Source organism: Schistocerca gregaria, chromosome 7 (assembly GCF_023897955.1).
Source record: "Schistocerca gregaria isolate iqSchGreg1 chromosome 7, iqSchGreg1.2, whole genome shotgun sequence".
Taxonomy (NCBI): Eukaryota; Metazoa; Arthropoda; class Insecta; order Orthoptera; family Acrididae; genus Schistocerca; species Schistocerca gregaria.
Window position 1 is genome coordinate 28,758,578 of NC_064926.1, and position 17,844 is coordinate 28,776,421.

General features: G+C 42.4%; 1 protein-coding gene across 1 annotated transcript in view; it reads left to right on the top strand.

The window, feature by feature from the left end:
* Positions 1-17,844, top strand: part of LOC126281764 (protein unc-13 homolog C-like) — a 1,053,980-nt gene that overhangs the window by 798,893 nt on the left and 237,243 nt on the right. The window contains exon 16 of the mRNA XM_049980962.1: positions 15,596-15,715. Coding sequence (XP_049836919.1) covers positions 15,596-15,715 — 120 coding nt within the window. The remainder of the gene's footprint in view (positions 1-15,595; positions 15,716-17,844) is intronic.

Genomic DNA, 17,844 nt, shown 5'->3' on the forward strand with positions numbered 1-17,844 from the left:
CCAATACCCCAGGAGCAACAGTGTCCCTAATTTGCTGGGAAGTGGCGGTGCGGTCCCCTACGGCACTGCGTAGGATCCTACGGTCTTGGCGTGCATCCGTGCGGCGCTGCGGTCCGGTCCCAGGTCGATGGGCACGTGCACCTTCCGCCGACCACTGGCGACAACATCGATGTACTGTGGAGACCTCACACCCCACGTGTTGAGCAATTCGGCGGTAGGTCCACCAGGCCTCCCGCATGCCCACTATACGCCCTCGCTCAAAGTCCGTCAACTGCACATACGGTTCACGTCCATGCTGTCGCGGCATGCTACCAGTGTTAAAGACTGCAATGGAGCTCCGTATGCCACGGCAAACTAGCTGACACTGACGGCGGCGGTGCACAAATGCTGCGCAGCTAGCGCCATTCGACGGCCAACACCGCGGTTCCTGGTGTGTCCGCTGTGCCGTGCGTGTGATCATTGCTTGTACAGACCTCTCGCAGTGTCCGGAGCAAGTATGGTGGGTCTGACACACCGGTGTCATTGTGTTCTTTTTTCCATTTCCAGGAGTGTATTTCTGCTTTAGCTAACAACATATACCAGCTTGAGAACCCTGCTTGTAGCGATAGCACTCATTTTACTCATATACTGAGATGCATAACATGCCATGTGAAACTGTTAGCTTGATAATTGCTAATGTCTAATAACTTAACATATACAAATACCTGCCTACAGGAAAATTAAAGAGACCTTTGGAGATAAGACAACCACTTGTATGAACATCAAGAGCTCAGATGGAAACCCAGTTCAAAGCAAAGAAGGGAAAGCAGAAAGGTGGAAGGAGTATATAGAGGGTCTATACAAAGGCGATGTACTTGAGGACAATATTATGGAAATGGAACAGGATGTAGATGAAGATGAAATGGGAGATAAGATACTGCATGAAGAGTTTGAGAGAGCACTGAAAGACCTGAGTCGAAACAAAGCCCCAGGAGTAGACAACATTCCATTGGAACTACTGACAACCTTGGGAGAGCCAGTCCTGACAAAACTCTACCATCTGGTGAGCAAGATGTATGAGACAGGCGAAATACCCTCAGACTTCAAGAAGAATATAATAATTCCAATCCCAAAGAAAGCAGGTGTTGACAGATGTGAAAATTACCAAACAATCAGTTAAATAAGCCACAGCTGCAAAATACTAACACAAAATCTTTACCCACGAATGGAAAAACTAGTAGAAGATGACCTCGGGGAAGATCAGTTTGGATTCCGTAGAAATACTGGAACACGTGAGGCAATACTGACCTTACGACTTATCTTAGAAGAAAGATTAAGGAAAGGCAAACCTACATTTCTAGCATTTGTAGACTTAGATAAAGCTTTTGACAATGTTGACTGGAATACTCTCCTTCAAATTCTAAAGGTAGCAGGGGTAAAATAAAGGGAGCGAAAGGGTATTTACAATTTGTACAGAAACCAGATGGCAGTTATAAGAGTCGAGGGACATGAAAGGGAAGCAGTGGTTGGGAAGGCAGTAAGACAGGTTTATAGGCGCTCCCCGATGTTATTCAATCTGTATATTGAGCAGGCAGTAAAGGAAACAAAAGGAAAATTCAGAGTAGGTTTTAAAATCCATGGAGAAGAAATAAAAACTTGGTGGTTTGCCAATGACATTGTAATTCTGTCAGAGACAGCAAAGGACTTGGAAGAGCAGTTGAATGGAATGGATAGTGTCTTGAAAGGAGGATATGAGATGAACGTCAACAAAAGCAAAACGAGGATAATGGAATGTAGTCAAATTAAATCGGGTGATGCTGGGGGAATTAGATTAGGAAATGAGACACTTAAAGTAGTAAAGGAGTTTTGCTATTTGGGGAGCAAAATAACTGATAATGGTCAAAGTAGAGAGGATATAAAATGTAGACTGGCAATGGCAAGGAAAGCGTTTCTGAAGAAGAGAAATTTGTTAGCATAGAGTATAGATTTAAGTGTCAAAAAGTCATTTCTGAAAGTATTGGTATGGAGTGTAGCCATGTATGGAAGTGAATCATGGAAGATAAATATTTTGGACAAGAAGAGAATAGAAGCTTTCGAAATGTGGTGCTACAGAAGAATGCTGAAGATTAGATGGGTAGATCACATAACTAATGAGGAAGTATTGAATAGGATGGGGCAGAAGAGAAGTTTGTGGCACAACTTGACCAGAAGAAGGGATCGGTTGGTAGGATATGTTCTGAGGCATCAAGGGATCACCAATGTAGTATTGGAGGGCAGCGGGTAGGGTAAAAATCGTAGAGGGAGACCAAGAGATGAATACACTAAGCAGATTCTGGATGATATAGGTTGCAGTAGGTACTGGGAGATGAAGAAGCTTGCACAGGATAGAGTAGCATGGAGAGCTGCATCAACCAGTCTCAGGACTGAAGACAACAAAAACAACATACAAATTTTGCACAGCCACATTTCAATTTCAAATTACTTAGTCGAATTTGTTTATCATTTCTTGTTGCTGAACATTAAATGGCTACAACAGAAATGTGGAGGTAATGAAGTGCATTAAGGATAATCTACATCTACATCTATATCTACATCCATACTCCGCAAGCCACCTGACGGTGTGTGGCAGAGGGTACCCTGAGTACCTCTATCGGTTCTCCCTTCTATTCCAGTCTCGTATTTTTTGTGGAAAGAAGGATTGTCGGTATGCCTCTGTGTGGGCTCTAATCTCTCTGATTTTATCCTCATGGTCTCTTCGCGAGATATACGTAGGAGGGAGCAATATACTGCTTGACTCTTCGGTGAAGGTAAGTCCTCGAAACTTTAACAAAAGCCCGTACCGAGCTACTGAGCGTCTCTCCTGCAGAGTCTTCCACTGGAGTTTTTCCATCGTCTCCGTAACACTTTCGTGATTACTAAATGATCCTGTAACGAAGTGCGCTGCTGTCCGTTGGATCTTCTCTATCTCTTCTATCAACTCTATCTGGTACGGATCCCACACTGTTGAGCAGTATTCAAGCAGTGGGCGAACAAGCGTACTGTAACCTACTTCCTTTGTTTTCGGATTGCATTTCCTTAGGATTCTTCCAATGAATCTCAGTCTGGCATCTGCTATACTGGCAATCAACTTTATATGATCATTCCATTTTAAATCACTCCTAATGCGTACTCCCAGATAATTTATGGAATTAACTGCTTCCAGTTGCTGACCTGCTATTTTGTAGCTAAATGATAAGGGATCTATCTTTCTGTGTATTTGCAGCACATTACACTTGTCTACATTGAGATTCAATTGCCATTCCCTGCACCATGCGTCAATTCGCTGCAGATCCTCCTGCATTTCAGTACAATTTCTCATTGTTGCAACCTCTCGATACACCACAGCATCATCTGCAAAAAGCCTCAGTGAACTTCCAATGTCATCCATCAGGTCATTTATGTATATTGTGAATAGCAACGATCCTATGACACTCCCCTGCGGTACACCTGAAATCACTCTTACTTCGGAAGACTTCTCTCCATTGAGAATGACATGCTGCGTTCTGTTATCTAGGAACTCCTCAATCCAATCACACAATTGGTCTGATAGTCTGTATGATCTTACTTTGTTCATTAAACGACTGTGGGGAACTGCGTCAAACACCTTGCGGAAGTCAAGAAACACGGAATCTACCTGTGAACCTGTGTCTACGGCCCTCTGAGTCTCGTGGACGAATGGCGCGAGCTGGGTATCACACGACCGTCTTTTTCGAAACCCATGCTGATTCCTACAGAGTAGGTTTCTAGTCTCCAGAAAAGTCATTATACTCGAACATAATACGTGTTCTAAAATTCTACAACTGATCGATGTTAGAGATATAGGTCTATAGTTCTGCACATCTGTTTGACGCCCCTTCTTGAAAACGGGGATGACCTGTGCCCTTTTCCAATCCTTTGGAATGCTTTGCTCTTCTAGAGCCCTACAGTACTCCGCTGCAAGAAGGGGGGTTCCTTTGCGTGCTCTGTGTAAAATCGAACTGGTGTCCCATCAGGTCCAGCGGCCTTTCCTCTTTTGAGCGATTTTAATTGTTTCTCTATCCCTCTGTTGTCTATTTTGATATCTACCATTTTGTCATCTGTGTGACAATCTAGAGAAGGAACTACAGTGCAGTCTTCCTCTGTGAAACAGCTTTGGAAGAAGACATTTAGTATTTCGGCCTTTAGTCAGTCATCCTCTGTTTCAGTACCATTTTGGTCACAGAGTGTCTGGACATTTTGTTTTGATCCACCTACCGCTTTGACATAGGACCAAAATTTCTTAGGATTTTCTGCCAAGTCAGTACATAGAACTTTACTTTCGAATTCATTGAACACCTCTCGCATAGCCCTCCTCACACTACATTTCGCTTCACGTAATTTTTGTTTGTCTGCAAGGCTTTGGCTATGTTTATGTTTGCTGTGAAGTTCCCTTTGCTTCCGCAGCAGTTTTCTAACTCGGTTGTTGCACCACGGTGATTCTTTTCCATCTCTTACGAACTTGCTTGGCACATACTCATCTAACGCATATTGTACGATGGTTTTGAACTTTGTCCACTGATCCTCAACACTATCTGTACTTGAGACAAAACTTTTGTGTTGAGCTATCAAGTACTCTGAAATCTGCTTTTTGTCACTTTTGCTAAACAGAAAAATCTTCCTACCTTTTTTAATATTTCTATTTAAGGCTGAAATCATCAATGCAGTAACCGCTTTATGATCGCTGATTCCCTGTTCTGCATTACCTGATTCAAATAATTCGGGTCTGTTTGTCACCAGAAGGTCTAATATGTTATCGCCACGAGTCAGTTCTCTCTTTAACTGCTCAAGGTAGTTTTCAGATAAAGCACTTTAAAAAAATTTCACTGGATTCTTTTTCCCTGCCACCCGTTATGAATGCTTGAGTCTCCCAGTCTATATCCGGCAAATTAAAATCTCCACCCAGAACTATAATATGGTGGCGAAATCTACTCGAAATATTTTTCAAATTATTTTTCAGGTGCTGAGCCACAACAGCTGCTGAGCCTGGGGGCCTATAGAGACATTCAATTACCATGTCTGAGCCTGCTTTAGCCTTGACCTTCACCCAAATCATTTCACATTTTGGATCTCCGTGAATTTCCTTCGATACTATTGCACTTCTTATCGCTATAAACACACCTCCCCCTTCACTGTCCAGCCTGTCTCTGCGGTATACATTCCAATCTGAGTTAAGGATTTCATTACTGTTTAAGTCTGTTTTCAGCCAACTTGTGTCCCTAATACTACATGGGCGTTGTGACCGTTTATTAATGAGAGCAGTTCTGGAACCTTTCTATAGATGCTCCTGCAGTTTACTATTAGCACATTAATATTGTTATTCCCTGTTGCATTTTGCCTAACCCTACCTTGCCGCGTCTCAGGAGGCGTCTTGCCGGGCCTAGGGAGGGAGTTCTCTAACCTAAAAAAACCCCATGTGCACTCCACACGTACTCCGCTACCCTTGTAGCTGCTTCCGGCGTGTAGTGCATGCCTGACCTATTCAGGGGGACCCTACATTTCTCCACCCGATAGCGGAGATCGAGAAATTTGCACCCCAGCTCTCTGCAGAATCGTCTGAGCCTCTGGTTTAAGCCTTCCACTCGGCTTCAAACCAGAGGACCGCGATCGGTTCTGGGAACGATACTACAAATAGTTAGCTCTGATTCCACCCCGCGAGCGAGGCTTTCCGCCTTCACCAATTCTGCCAACTGCCTGTACGAACTGAGGATATCCTCTGAACCCAGATGGCAGGAGTCATTGGTGCCGACATTTGCAGTCGGGTGCACCCAGTGCCTTGTATTGCCACCGGTAGGGACTCCTCCACATCTCGGATGAGACCCCCCAGCCAGCAGACAGAGTGAACACTGGCCTTCTTCCCTGACCTTTCCGCTATTTCCCTAAAGGGCTCCATCACCCGCCTAACGTTGGAGCTCCCAATAACTAATAAACCTCTCCCCCCGTGTGCCTGCTCGGACTTAATCAACTTTTAACTAGATTGCTAATTCACTAAAGGTGGCTGATTATTGATTAAACTGTGATTGCTAACCACTTCTTGTAGAAAACAATGAAAATAGCACTACCTGTCTCTGGACTGTATTGAAAACAAATACTAGCACTACTGGCACTAGCACTATGGCTGACTAAAGGGACTCTCTCTGACTGTATTCAAAACAAACATGAAATCTATGGAAAACTATTAATAGCACTCAACAATTAAAGCTTCCTAAAAGCAAAAACACATGGAAGAAGAAGTGACAAGTAAGAAAAATACTGCTAATACTTAAATTAAGGTAGCTCGCTGCACAGCAGACGTGAAGCAGACAGCAGTTAGGGCGACACAAGGATAATTGCAATTTAAGGTAAAATTTAATAGTAAGAGGAGTTTTGTTGACAGGAGACATCCTGGAGCATCAAGGTATAGTCAATTTGGTAATGAAGAGAAGTGTGTAGGGTAAATATTATAGAAATAGACCAAGGCTTGGCTATAGTAAACTGATTCCAGTGCATGTAGGTGGCAGTAGTTATGCAGAGAGAAAGAGGCTTGCACAGAAGAATGTAGAGAGCTGTTTCAAACTTGTCTACAGGCTTTGTTTTTATGGACAACAAATCTCATACCATGTAACTGCAATCTAACAAGATTTGTAGGTCAGAGCTCTAATAGAACAGAAGTTAAAATATTAATAACCCTTCACAAATGTTGCTATGTTTCACTCAGGGCATGTGTGATTATTCTCCAAAAGAGTTTCTCACGAAAAAAGCATTGTACTCAGTGTGAAAATCAGCTGTTGTTTAACCTGGCAAATTCAGATGATTTAAAAGTCATATGAAAATATGTAACACAGCACTATACAATACAGTATTTTGTATTATTATTTGCAGTATGTGTATTTTATTTGTCTACTGAAATTGGTGAGTATTGTGATGGTAATGATGACCTCACATGTTAAAGCAAACTAGATGATTTTGCTCCCCATATTCATAATTTGTTTTGGATAATTAAGACAATATTAGATTAGATGTACTAGAAGTCCTTTTCGTTCCATGGAGATTATCAAGGATGTACAACAGATCATAAAAACAGAAAACATAATACAGATTTACAATAAATATTATATACTAATGTACTTAAAAAGATCCTATGTGAAATGGTACTCATGAATGTGGACTAAATTTAAAAAAAAAAATTGGAAAAATATATTAATTAAAAAAGGTAACAACAAATTTGTCATAAAACATGTTAATTTATATAATACACTGAGGTACAGCAGATAATTCTTTGGCTATTACAGTTACATACACATCATCAAACAGAAAAATCTGTTTACAGTGCTTATTTACATTAGCCACAGCACACCGCTGAAGATGTGTAAAAGTCAGTTTTTATATAATACATTGTTTGGTATTATTATTAATATACACACATCGCAGGCGAAGAACTTACCCACCAAAACAAACCTTTTGGCTCCTCTTAAATTGAACTTTATTACTAGCTAAACATTTTATGGTAGTGAAGAAGTTATTGGAACTATGCATTTCTGAATGATGGACACACTTCTGGAGCAAACTCAGAGACTTTAAACATTTACATAGACTATTCGAATTTCTAGTATTAACTCTGTGAACTGACATGATGGTTTGAATAATTATTTATGAAAAATTTCATTGAGAAAGAAACATATTGGAAAGTAGTAGCTTCTGTACTGGCTTCCCCAGGACATTCTTGAGTTGACACAACAAATAATTCATATTACATGTTTTTGGACTCTGAAAACCTTACTTTGGCATGATGAGTGGCTCCAAAAAATAATTCCATAAGACATTCTGAAATGAATGTAAGTGAAGTATGCTGATTCTTTTATTATTATAGCATCTACAGTGTGACAATTATTGAACTATATAGAAAAAGGTAAATGAATTACAAACTATGGCATGCACACACTTTATCCAACTTGTAAATGACACTACAGATTTTCGGATTTAGGTTATGACTTGTTCAATATGCCCTCCATCATTGGCATTGATGTGGTGCAGATGAGTAGCAAAATTCCGCATGGCCCACTGAAGATCTGGAATGTCAGTGCTATCGATGACCTGCTAAATGGCTATTTTCAGCTCAGTTATGCTTTTGTGGTTACTGCTGGCCACCTTGTCTGTAATATAGTCCCACAAAAAGAAATTGCATGTGTTGAGATCCAGAGAATATGGTGGCCAATGAGGCCCATGCCTTTGTGTATGCCAGGATGTCAAACCCTCTCCTTCTTCAATGGGGTTGAGCTCTGTCTTGCATGAACCATATCCTGTTGAAACAAAGGTCACTCTGATAATGGGAATGAAATCATCATCCAAAACCTTCATCTAACATTCAGTAGTCACCATGCCATCAAGCAATATTGCACTGATTATTCCACGACTGGACATTGCACACCACACAGTCACGAGTTGAGGATGAACAGACTTCTTGATCACAAAATGTGGATTCTCAGTCCCTCAATTGCACAAACTTTACTTATTAACAAACCCATCCAAAGGAAAGTGGGGTTCATCTCTAAACCAATCCATGTACATGTGTACTAGTTCCCATCATGCCTCGCGACCAGCCACACAGTTTCAACATCCTAACGCAAACTGTTCAGAAGTTACGATGATTTTACTTCATGCAGCTCAAGAATTATCACAATATTTGTCTGACAAACAAGTTTATTAAAAACAAAGATTCCAAGACTTACCAAGTGGGAAAGTGCCGGCAGACAGGCACATGAACAAAACACACAAACACACACACAGAATTACTAGCTTTCGCAACTGATGGTTGCTTCTTCAGGAAGGAGAGGGACAGACGAAAGGATGTGGGTTTTAAGGGAGAGGGTAAGGAGTCATTCCAATCCTGGGAGCGGAAAGACTTCCCTTAGGGGAAGAAAAGGACAGGTGTACACTCGCACACACACACATATCCATCCACACATACACAGACACAAGCAGACATATTTAAAGGCAAAGAGTAAGGGCAGATATGTCAGTCGAGGCGGAAGTACAGAGGCAAAGAAGTTGTTGAAAGACAGGTGAGGTATGAGCGGCGGCAACTTGAAATTAGCAGAGGTTGAGGCCTGGCGGATATCGAGAGGAGAGGATATACTGAAGGGCGAGCTCCCATCTCCGGAGTTCGGATAGGTTGGTGTTGGTGGGAAGTATCCAGATAACTCGGACGGTGTAACACTGTGCCAAGACGTGCTGGCCGTGCATCAAGGCATGTTGAGCCACAGGGTGATCCTCATTACCAACAAACACTGTCTGCCTGTGTCCATTCATGCGAATGGACAGTTTGTTGCTGGTCATTCCCTCATAGAAAGCGTCACAGTGCAGGCAGGTCAGTTGGTAAATCACGTGGGTGCTTTCACACGTGGCTCTCCCTTTGATCGTGTACACCTTCCGGGTTACAGGACTGGAGTAGGTGGTGGTGGGAGGGTGCATAGGACAGGTTTTACACCGGGGGCGGTTGCAGGGGTAGGAGCCAGAGGGTAGGGAAGGTGGTTTGGGGATTTCATAGGGATGAACCAAGAGGTTACGAAGGTTAGGTGGACGGCGGAAAGACACTCTTGGTGGAGTGGGGAGGATTTCATGAAGGATGGATCTCATTTCAGGGCAGGATTTTAGGAAGTCGTATCCCTGCTGGAGAGCCACATTCAAGGTCTGATCCAGTCCCGGGAAGTATTCTGTCACAAGTGGGGCACTTTTGGGGTTCTTCTGTGAGAGGTTCTGGGTTTGAGGGGATGAGGAAGTGGCTCTGGTTATCTGCTTCTGTACCAGGTTGGGAGGGTAGTTGCGGGATGCGAGGCAGCTGTCATAATGGAGGTACTGTTGCTTGTTGGTGGGTTTGATGTGGACGGATGTGTGCAGATGGCCATTGGACAGATGGAGGTCAACGTCTAGGAAAGTGGCATGGGATTTGGAGTAGGACCAGGTGAATCTGATGGAACCAAAGGAGTTGAGGTTGGAGAGGAAATTCTGGAGCTGTTCTTCACTGTGAGTCCAGATTATGAAGATGTCATCAATAAATCTGTACCAAACTTTGGGTTGGCAGGCTTGGGTAACCAAGAAGGCTTCCTCTAAGCGACCCATAAATAGGTTGGCATACGAGGGGGCCATCCTGGTGCCCATGGCTGTTCCCTTTAATTGTTGGTATGTCTGGCCTTCAAAAGTGAAGAAGTTGTGGGTCAGGATGAAGCTGGCTAAGGTGACGAGGAAAGAGGTTTTAGGTAGGGTGGCAGGTGATCGGCGTGAAAGGAAGTGCTCCATTGCAGTGAGGCCCTGGACGTGCGGGATATTCGTGTATAGGGAAGTGGCAACAATGGTTACAAGGATGGTTTCCGGGGGTAACAGACTGGATACGGATTCCAGGCGTTCGAGAAAGTGGTTGGTGTCTTTGATGAAGGATGGGAGACTGCATGTAATGGATTGAAGGTGTTGATCTACACAGGCAGAGATACGTTCTGTGGGGGCTTGGTAACCAGCTACAATGGGGCGGCCAGGATGTTTGGGTTTGTGAATTTTAGGAAGTCGGTAGAAGGTTGGAGTGCGAGGTGTCGGTGGGGTGAGGAGTTTGATGGAGTCAGGTGAAAGGTTTTGTAGGGGGCCTAAGGTTCTGAGGATTCCCTGAAGCTCCGCCTGGACATCAGGAATGGGATTACCTTGGCAAACTTTGTATGTAGAGTTGTCTGAAAGCTGACGCAGTCTCTCAGCCACATACTCCCGACGATCAAGTACCACGGTCGTGGAACCCTTGTAGAGCTGGGATGGGAATGACTCCTTACCCTCTCCCTTAAAACCCACATCCTTTCGTCTTTCCCTCTCCTTCCTGAAGAAGCAACCATCGGTTGCGAAAGCTAGTAATTCTGTGTGTGTGTTTGTGTGTTTTGTTCATGTGCCTGTCTGCCGGCGCTTTCCCGCTTGGTAAGTCTTGGAATCTTTGTTTTTAATATATTTTTCCCATGTGGAAGTTTCTTTCTATTTTATTTACATCATCATTAATTTGAACCCAACAATTACGTCTGTTATTGTCTCTGTTGCATTTAGAAATCTTCTCTATCTTCTTACTTTCTCTTTTCGTTTGTACAAGAAGTTTCACTTTGTATTCATCTTCCATTTTTCCGTAATCTACCATACATTTTATCCTGCCTAATTGTACTCAATAATACGTAATTTACTTCCAAACCATAACCTAAAAATTTTCAACGCTTTCAACATAACCGCTGCTATAAAATCCATTGTTCCCAGTTTACAAACATTTCGTGTAAACTCATGAATACTATTTCACAGCTTCAGTTCCTTTCACCTATTACACAACCATCTCAGTTTTTTCCAACAACGTTCGTTTTATTTCCATTCCCGTTTTTCCCACATAACCGATTATTGTTTAGCAGCTTCCCACAGGTTTACACGTTATTATTTCTTCATCAAACAATTGTTAGCCTCATTACCATAACCTGCCAGTACATAACCAGTCCTTTGAATACATTTACACACATATTCTTCGAGATTTTATTCGAAAATTTTTTTCGAATTTTATTTTTTCGCAAATTATTTTTTCGAAACTCTTTTCGAATTTTTTTTTTTTTTTCGTAATTTTCTTGATTTTCCCCACCCTTTAACGTGACCTGGAGACAACATAACTACCCAACCTTTGCACCCATTGTTGTTCACCAACCTAAGTTCAGCACATGATCAACATAGCTCATCTCAAACCAACACTTTTTCGACTTTTTTCACACCTTTATCTCTCCCTATATAAATCTCTATTTACTTTCACTTTAACCTCATATTACCCTTTCCACCTATTAATACCATGTCAACCTCACAACATCCCTACAACGACCCCATTAAATTTTATTTACATTCCCTCCGCAAACATGCCTTCAGCCTAGCCAGATTACGCTCCCATATTTTATTTACTCAGGCTTGTCTGACATTTGGCATTACTCCCAAAGGCCTCACACTTAAAGTTCCCATCTCTGGCTGCAATCCTTCTTTCCATCAGTCCTTATACCAGTTCCAAACAGCACAATCCATAGCCCTCACCCGCCTAATCCTTCACCTATACATCGACGCGGCCAATGAAATCAAAGTCCTCAATCTTTCCTCTCCCACATCCACACCGGCTGTACATAGCATCCTCCTACAGGCCAACCGCAAACTAGAACAACATGCCACCCTCCACCTCAAAAAACTATCCAATCTCCTGGTTTCCCACCTCCGGAAAGGCAACTCACTCACCCTCCACAACCTTTCCAACAAACCTCAACCTCCTCTCATTGCACACAGACCCAGTCTATCCCATCTACTCAATCTCCCACTTCCAGCTCCACTCCCCCCAACACCTCAAAATTCTAGTCAACACAATCTGGAACCACAACACCCCAATTCAGTAGTTAACCTTTCCTCCAAACCCCTCTCCCAATCCAAAACCTCTGTCCTATCCAAAGGCCTCACCTTCAGCCCCACTCCCAGGTTCAACTAAACTGCCCTTGTCAAAGATTTACTGTCCTACACTCGTAGTCTCTGCTGGAAATATCACTTTGACACGAAGAAAAACAATCCTGATCCCACTCCTAATGATCCAACTCCCCAAGACACTATCCAAATTGAACCCTGCCTGCAACAGTTCCGTCCTCCATCACAGCGAGACCCACCTCCTCTTCCTCAAAATCACCCTCTCCAAACCTTCCAGAAATTTCTCACTTCCAGCCTTGCCTCTCAATCTTTCTTGAAAAACCTTAATCCCACTCCCAACATCACCACAGCCAAAGCCCAGGCTATCCGTGATCTGAAAGCTGACCGATCCATCATCATTCTTCCGGCTGACAAGGGTTCCACGAACGTGGTACTTGATCGTCGGGAGTATGTGGCTGAGGGACTGCGTCAGCTTTCAGACAACTCTACATACAAAGTTTGCCAAGGTAATCCCATTCCTGATGTCCAGGCAGAGCTTCAAGGAATCCTCAGAACCTTAGGCTCCCTACAAAACCTTTCACCTGACTCCATCAAACTCCTCACCCCACCGACATCTCGCACTCCAACCTTCTACCGACTTCCTAAAATTCACAAACCCAAACATCCTGGCCGCCCCATTGTAGCTGGTTACCAAGCCCCCACAGAACGTATCTCTGCCTGTGTAGATCAACACCTTCAACCCATTACATGCAGTCTCCCATCCTTCATCAAAGACACCAACCACTTTCTCGAACGCCTGGAATCCGTACCCAGTCTGTTACCCCCGGAAACCATCCTTGTAACCATTGATGCCACTTCCCTATACACGAATATCCCGCACGTCCAGGGCCTCACTGCAATGGAGCACTTCCTTTCACGCCGATCACCTGCCACCCTACCTAAAACCTCTTTCCTCGTCACCTTAGCCAGCTTCATCCTGACCCACAACTTCTTCACTTTTGAAGGCCAGACATACCAACAATTAAAGGGAACAGCCATGGGCACCAGGATGGCCCCCTCGTATGCCAACCTATTTATGGGTCGCTTAGAGGAAGCCTTCTTGGTTACCCAAGCCTGCCAACCCAAAGTTTGGTACAGATTTATTGATGACATCTTCATAATCTGGACTCACAGTGAAGAACAACTCCAGAATTTCCTCTCCAACCTCAACTCCTTTGGTTCCATCAGATTCACCTGGTCCTACTCCAAATCCCATGCCACTTTCCTAGACGTTGACCTCCATCTGTCCAATGGCCATCTGCACACATCCGTCCACATCAAACCCACCAACAAGCAACAGTACCTCCATTATGACAGCTGCCACCCATTCCATATCAAACAGTCCCTTCCCTACAGCCTAGGCCTTCGTGGCAAACGAATCTGCTCCAGTCCTGAATCCCTCGACCATTACACCAACAACCTGAAAACAGCTTTCGCATCCCGCAACTACCCTCCCAACCTGGTACAGAAGCAGATAACCAGAGCCACTTCCTCATCCCCTCAAACCCAGAACCTCTCACAGAAGAACCCCAAAAGTGCCCCACTTGTGACAGAATACTTCCCGGGACTGGATCAGACCTTGAATGTGGCTCTCCAGCAGGGATACGACTTCCTAAAATCCTGCCCTGAAATGAGATCCATCCTTCATGAAATCCTCCCCACTCCACCAAGAGTGTCTTTCCGCCGTCCACCTAACCTTCGTAACCTCTTGGTTCATCCCTATGAAATCCCCAAACCACCTTCCCTACCCTCTGGCTCCTACCCCTGCAACCGCCCCCGGTGTAAAACCTGTCCTATGCACCACCTACTCCAGTCCTGTAACCCGGAAGGTGTGCACGATCAAAGGGAGAGCCACGTGTGAAAGCACCCACGTGATTTACCAACTGACCTGCCTGCACTGTGACGCTTTCTATGTGGGAATGACCAGCAACAAACTGTCCATTTGCATGAATGGACACAGGCAGACAGTGTTTGTTGGTAATGAGGATCACCCTGTGGCTCAACATGCCTTGATGCACGGCCAGCACGTCTTGGCACAGTGTTACACCGTCCGAGTTATCTGGATACTTCCCACCAACACCAACCTATCCAAACTCCGGAGATGGGAGCTCGCCCTTCAGTATATCCTCTCCTCTCGATATCCGCCAGGCCTCAACCTCCGCTAATTTCAAGTTGCCGCCACTCATACCTCACCTGTCTTTCAACAACTTCTTTGCCTCTGTACTTCCGCCTCGACTGACATCTCTGCCCTTACTCTTTGCCTTTAAATATGTCTGCTTGTGTCTGTGTATGTGTGGATGGATATGTGTGTGTGTGCGAGTGTACACCTGTCCTTTTCTTCCCCTAAGGGAAGTCTTTCCGCTCCCGGGATTGGAATGACTCCTTACCCTCTCCCTTAAAACCCACATCCTTTCGTCTTTCCCTCTCCTTCCTGAAGAAGCAACCATCAGTTGCGAAAGCTAGTAATTCTGTGTGTGTGTTTGTGTGTTTTGTTCATGTGCCTGTCTGCTGGCACTTTCCCACTTGGTAAGTCTTGGAATCTTTGTTTTTAATATATTTTTCCCATGTGGAAGTTTCTTTCTATTTTATTTACATTATGACAAACAAGTTTTGTTTTTCAAATTTTTGTCACAACATTTTTAATGTCCACAAAAATTTCATTAAATGGTCTTTCCCAAAATTTCTTTTATTTGCTATTATCGCAATATTTGTATAATCTGCAACCTAAATAAATTTTACATTTGGTAATGATACTGGTGAAAGGTTGCTGAGATATACAAAATAAAATAAGGATTGTAAGATGGAACCTTGTGGAATAACTGATAAATTTGGTTCTAGTTAGATGATGCCTGATAGGTGAATATTGGACTTTTTCGTATCAAAGAAAAGTAATTTGAACCATTTTGGAGCATTTACTGTTACACCAAAGTACTCTAATTTACTTCTAAGGTGTTGTGATTTGCACAGTCAGATGCCTTTGACAAATCATGAAGAAGAACCTTTATTAAATCACAAAATGTTTCCCACAATCTTGCATATTACAGTTAAATCTGAACTTGATTTATTTAATGTAAATGCATTTTCTTTAACATAACAGGTCCGAACACTTTCTGGAGAAATGGATGTGTGGTACAACCTCGAGAAGCGCACTGACAAGTCTGCTGTGTCTGGTGCGATTCGCTTACATATAAGTGTTGAAATTAAGGGTGAAGAAAAGGTAAGCTATTTTACATAATTCAGTTATTCTTGAAGAATATGCCAACAATTCCATGCAGCTTTGTTGTACAAGTTGTAGCACTGACATTAGTTTAATAAAAACACATTCAAGAATGTTGCAGTAGCAATTTTATATTTATCAAATGTATTTTTTTTATCATTACTTGTGAAGGTACTTACCGTGATCCAAGAAATAAATATTAATGAGTGCAAACAGTGGCTCATGATGAATATGAAAATCAGTTTTAAATTTCCATCTGTGGTCAGACGAGGATCACTTTCATGCATTCATTCACCTTATAATTCAAATGTTGTTCATGGGACTATCATTTCTTCTTTTATCCCAAGACATGGCTTGTGAGTCATTGATTTGAAAAATATGAATGGTTGTGGGAACCAGAATTTTATGCAGGTTACTGTTAAATACTCATTTTGAACTACAAGGGATTGTCATTTTGTGGTCATTAAATAGAAAAAGCAATGCAAGCCTCTTTGAAGCCACCAATGGATTTGATTTTTGTATTTATTTATTTAACTTTTACACTTCATAGGAACATACTTTTCCAATTTGTATGATATAGTTATTTTGCTCATAGTTGCACTGCCATATTACCTGTAATGTTTCCCAGCTTGCTCAGAGACTGTTACACTCTACTAGAGAATAATGAAAAAATACATTTAAAATAGCATCTTGACGTGGATATAAAAAACCATTTTGACTGAAGATGTGGAGCAGTGGGAAACACTGAACATGTGTTCAGAAGAACAATGATTTGACTCCTTGTCTGTCCATCCAAGTATAGGTTTCCCCTGATTTTCCTGATTCACTTACAGCAAATAAAGTGGTTTTTCCTTTGAAAACGGTATTCCTTATTTCACTTTCTTCCCCAATCTGAGTTTTTGCTCCATCTCCAGTGATCTTATCATTAACATGATATCGAACCCAAATTTTCTTCCTGTTTCAAATTTAGTTTTCTTGATTCTGAAGCTTTATTAGAGTATGTAGTGTTTTGAGAATTTCTGCATAAATTCTAGAACCACTCGGTCGTCGACAGTCTTGAACACATGATATTTTAAATATAAATGTGAGAGAGCCTATCTACTGTGCGTTGCATGTGTGCATGTCTGAAGTGTGTAGTAAGAAGACTGTAGACACAGCGGTCAAATGGCACTGGCAGATGTTCGGTACAAAAGGAAAACAGCTGAAATATTGTTAAATGGATGCTCATCTTGGACTTGGAAACGATAAGATGTGTATTCATATTCAGGATGAGAATGGACCTGGTTTTTTTGAGCCAACTTAATCTTGTGTGTAAATGAACTTTGTTTCTAACCTTTGGATATGCAGAGACTTACTTGACAGTGTTTGTTTATTTGGAGAATGAGATTTGTAAAAGTTTTGATGTTTGAATATACTTCTTTAAGTGAAGCAAAAGAAACTGTGTACATCTGCTTATTTTTTTATAAGTAGAAAGAGTCTTCAGAAATTCCTGTTCCTAGCAAATATACTTTGGAGAAGATGAGAAAAGGAGGTTGCAGCAGCAAGCTAACCAGCAAGGAAAGTTGGTGGACAATCTCAAGTAAGTTGCATCGTTAAAGAAGTGGGAATTTACACACATACTTCATCACTTTAAGTCATCCAAAGCATTAGAACTTGGCAACCTGTGTGATAGGACAGAAGAAAACAGGAATTTTGAGATGAGATAAGAATATGTTATGTGTTGCCATAGCACCCAAGTATAACAAGATGAAGGAACCATTACAAGAATGAGAATTAAGCCCAGCAATCGAATGAAAAAAAAAAGTGAATGCAACAAAGGGAAATAATAAAGACATAACGTTAAAAGAATGGAGAGAACATCTCAATGTATTAGACTAAGAAGAGATACGTTGTGAACAATTTGACTAAGAAGATCTGGTGTGTGGAGTATACAGCACTCACACGTATTGTGAGGATGCAGATGGGGAAACCAGCCTACATTCGACAGTGCCAGCACCAGCTTCTCTTCACCAGTGTGGACCTGCCGCCACATCCACCCACCTACACAGCGAGAATTCTACGCCGGGTGAGCATGAAATAAAAAAAATTGTTATTCTAGTAAGAAGTGTTAAAAATACTGTAGGGTGAAC